This window comes from Miscanthus floridulus, chromosome 6 (genome assembly GCF_019320115.1).
Source record: "Miscanthus floridulus cultivar M001 chromosome 6, ASM1932011v1, whole genome shotgun sequence".
NCBI lineage: Eukaryota > Viridiplantae > Streptophyta > Magnoliopsida > Poales > Poaceae > Miscanthus > Miscanthus floridulus.
The window spans coordinates 144,123,867-144,127,505 of NC_089585.1; the positions used below are offsets into that span (position 1 = coordinate 144,123,867).

General features: G+C 46.3%; 1 protein-coding gene across 1 annotated transcript; it reads left to right on the forward strand.

The window, feature by feature from the left end:
- The first annotated feature begins 934 nt into the window (after positions 1–934).
- LOC136457225 (F-box protein At4g18380-like) lies at positions 935–3,304 on the forward strand. Its single transcript, XM_066457281.1, has 2 exons — positions 935–1,307; positions 1,638–3,304. Exon 2 carries the CDS (start codon positions 1,765–1,767, stop codon positions 2,827–2,829), a length of 1,065 nt encoding a protein of 354 aa, XP_066313378.1. The 5' UTR covers positions 935–1,307; positions 1,638–1,764; the 3' UTR covers positions 2,830–3,304.
- Positions 3,305–3,639: the final 335 nt, after the last annotated feature.

The window sequence follows — 3,639 nt, forward strand, 5'->3', positions numbered from 1 at the left end:
AAATAATGTATCTTAAAAAGCAAAACTCTTATAACCTGGAATGGAGAGAGTTACAGATTATTTTGGAAACTGTAACGATAGAAACGTTTGACTCTAGATAAAATCAAAATAGTAATTTTGTAATATAGAGAGTTCTTTTCTTTGGAAATTTAACAACGTGCATAACCAATTTGGTCCATTATGTTTGAATTTAAAATAACAATATGTATCATTTAACTTTATCCTTTGTCCTGAGTTAGCCCTGTGCCGACGAATACATGCTTTTAAGAATTAGAGCCTGTTTGAAACTGCTTTTATCAATTATGCTCCACAAACCATAGAGTGAAGTAGTTCTACAAAAATCCTAAAGTTTCTGCAGCACCTCGTCTGGTACTCTCTTAACTCCGTTTTTTTCTAAAGCCGAATATGTAGAGCTACCTGCAGAACAAGCGCAGCAATCTCAAAAAAATCCTGAGCCTTCTCTACCCGAACTCATGTATTAAAAAATCATTCAAGAGCACACCTTTCCCAAAGAAACTGTGTTTCATCTTTTGAGGGAAAGAAACTCAAACTGTGTTTCTCCTTTCTCAAAGTCGAGTGCCATCTGTTGTCAGGACCGTCACGAAATTAATTACGATCTTTTGTCATTTGTCATTGTCAAAACATGGGCTCCCGAAGGTAGAAAAGTTAAAAAGAACGTAAGAAATTTGTTAAGCCTGCCATCTGCCCATCTGCCGATCGCGTCGCGTGACCGAGCTCGTCACCGCACCGGGTTCTCCGTCCTTCTTATCCCTGTAACGCCGTCCCGGGGCCGTCGCGGCGCGAGCGCCAACGAATCACCTCGCCCTGGCGGGGCCCGCGCTTGCTTTACCTCCCCCGAGAATCCTACCGCTCTGCTACTGGTATTAAAGCCGCGTCGAGCCGAGCGGCCGGCGCGTTTCTCCTCGCGCTAAACTCCTCCTGTATTGAAACCGTCCCCGAAGCCCAAACCCAAAAATTCCCCCACAGGCCGCATCCTCCTCCTGCAGCTTGCGCGAAACCCTCCTTCCTCCTCGCGAATTCGTCACCCGGCCTCCCAAATCGGAGCGGCAATCGGATTGTTGGGTCTCGAAGCTGAGTTGTGCTCCACTCCGTGAGCTATTCGTTGATTTCCCAGCCTGAAGGCGCCGATTTTCCGGCCGTTGCTGGAGTGGTCTTGGGCGAGGCTGTGGTGGCCGCCTCGGCGGGACCTGGATCCGGCTGGGTTCCGGCGACAGATCGGGTTCTTGGAGCAGGACATTACTTGGGACTCTTGAGGTGTCCGTAGCTGCATGGTGACCTTTTTTGAGGTAAGTCCTTGTCTTATTGGATAAGTTTTTATCTATCTGCCGAGTCATAGTTAATTCTCTTCTTATAGTTTTAATGGCTTGCCATCGTGTTCAAGCATTGTTTACATTTTAGAAGTAGTACTGCCTGGCGATTTTAGAAGTTGTACTGCCTGGCGATTTTAGTGATATTTTTTGGTCTTCTATCTGATATAAATATGTGATGTTGCTTGCTTGTAGTTTGGTTCAGTTCGTTTCCGACATCAAACTTGTGTGATGCATGTTGTTTTGTACTAGCTTGTTTTCTCCGTCGAATGCGTTGTTTACTATAGTTCGATGCCTCTTTTGTTTCAGGAAACGGATTGAATTCGAAGACCTGAAGATTTATTAGCTGGCCCACACCATTTTCGACAATAAAAAGATTCAGCTGTTTCTTAGCAATTTCTGAAGAAGCAGATAGAGACGACTTTTGAACCTGGCAATGCATACCAAGGCTCGGATCCACGCTGCCCCGGTCCTGGAGCTTGACCAATTCGACGGCTTGCCTGATTCTCTTGTGCTGCTGATCCTGAACAAGCTTGAGGACGTGCGTTCACTTGGCAGGTGCTCTGCCGTGTCCAAGCGATTCAGTGGCCTGGTTCCCCTCGTCCACGATGTGTGTGTCAAGATTGACCACGTTGTGACTGTGGACGGTGACTCTGATAACGCTCTGAACCTGTCGTCGCCAAAGCCCCACAACATCATCTCACATTTGTTCAAGCTGATGCTGTTCGCGATCGCCAAGCCCTTCCATGATATGCGCAGCCCCAATAGCACTGGGTGGCCGCTGTTCCCTCAGCTCTCCCAGCATTCTCCTGTGCAGGTGCTGAAGAACTTCTCCCATGTTCACAATCTTCAGGTGGAGCTTCCCTCTGGAGATGTTGCGGTCGAGGAGGGGGTTCTACTGAAGTGGCGGGCTGAATATGGCAGTACACTTCAGAATTGTGTGATCCTGGGTGGAACCTTGGTTGATCGCAAGGCTTCTGGGAATGGGCATGAGCCATCGTCGGATGACAATGGAAGCATGCCTGAATCTTTCTATACCAATGGTGGGCTGAAACTCCGTGTTGTATGGACTATCAGCTGTTTGATTGCTGCGTCGACGAGGCATTATCTTCTGCGATCAATCATCAATGACCATCCAACACTGAGGAGCCTGGTCTTGGCAGATGCCGAGGGGCAGGGTGCACTCTCCATGGGGGCAGAGCAGCTGAAGGATTTCAGGGAACACCAGTTGTCAGCCTCGCCATGTTCTAACAGGACACAAGTACCAGCATGCAACATGAAGCTGAAGTACGCTCAGTACCTCGAATTGCCTGGTGGCTTGGCATTGCAAGGTGCAACCTTGCTTGTCATCAAGCCCGCCAGCCATGGCAGCAGCAGTGGTCATGGCAATCTGAAGGAAGTTGACGCCTTTGTTTCAGGCGCGTTCGATGGACCCTTGAGGTTTGCTGCGAAGGCGCTGATGAAGAGGCGCACCTGTCTCCTGGAGATGAATGGGTTCTAGAGACCTTGAATTGCCATATATCTTGCTTTTTGGTGCTTTCTATGAAGAGGGGCATCTATCTCCTGTCTGATCTTTGTACAGTATAACCATCATAGCGGATGATATGATATCAGATTATTGCCTAAGCTAAGCATCCCTATAGAAAATTGAGATGTCTGGTTGTGCACGGTCGCAGCACACCGTTTGTGCCTGCTGAAAACACGTGTAGCATGAAGTATGTGCGTGTCCCATTGCTCAATGAAAGGCGTAGGAGGAGGATACGTTTCCCAGGAAGTGCTGCAATGAAGGCAGCCTAGTAATGTCTGTTGGTCACCCCTAAAAAAGAAGCTGCTAAAATATACCCCAGTTCAAATTAGATACATTTTTTTAGAAATTACACAGTACGACGTAGATGTCAACAACATGCATTCACACTCACCCCTATCAATCATGTTATGTGTATACTCGTTTTTTTTTCTGAGAAACATGTATATACTCTCGGGTCTCGTTCTTCTCATGTCCCTGCAACATAAGCCCAGCCCATGCATCATTCCAGGCCCAGTCACCAGTCCACGCTGATTTTTTTAAAATTTTGAATCCTTTTTAAAAGAAAATTTTAATCCTAACCCTAGTTGTATCTTTTTTTTTAAAAGAATAAACCTTTTGGCCATGCAAACCACCTAGCGCGACAAATATGCCAGAAGTGCCAGTGCGTATTTGTCGCACCAGGGAGTTTGGTGCGGCCAAAAGAGTTAGTTAAAAAAAAACAATCTAGCTAGAATTAGAATTAAAATTTCTTTTAAAATGGATTAAAAATAAACAAAATTATCC

What these genes read in the sequence shown, in the direction of transcription:
- LOC136457225 (XM_066457281.1), top strand. Translation starts at nt 1,765, where the DNA reads ATGCATACCAAGGCTCGGATCCACGCTGCCCCGGTCCTGGAGCTTGAC.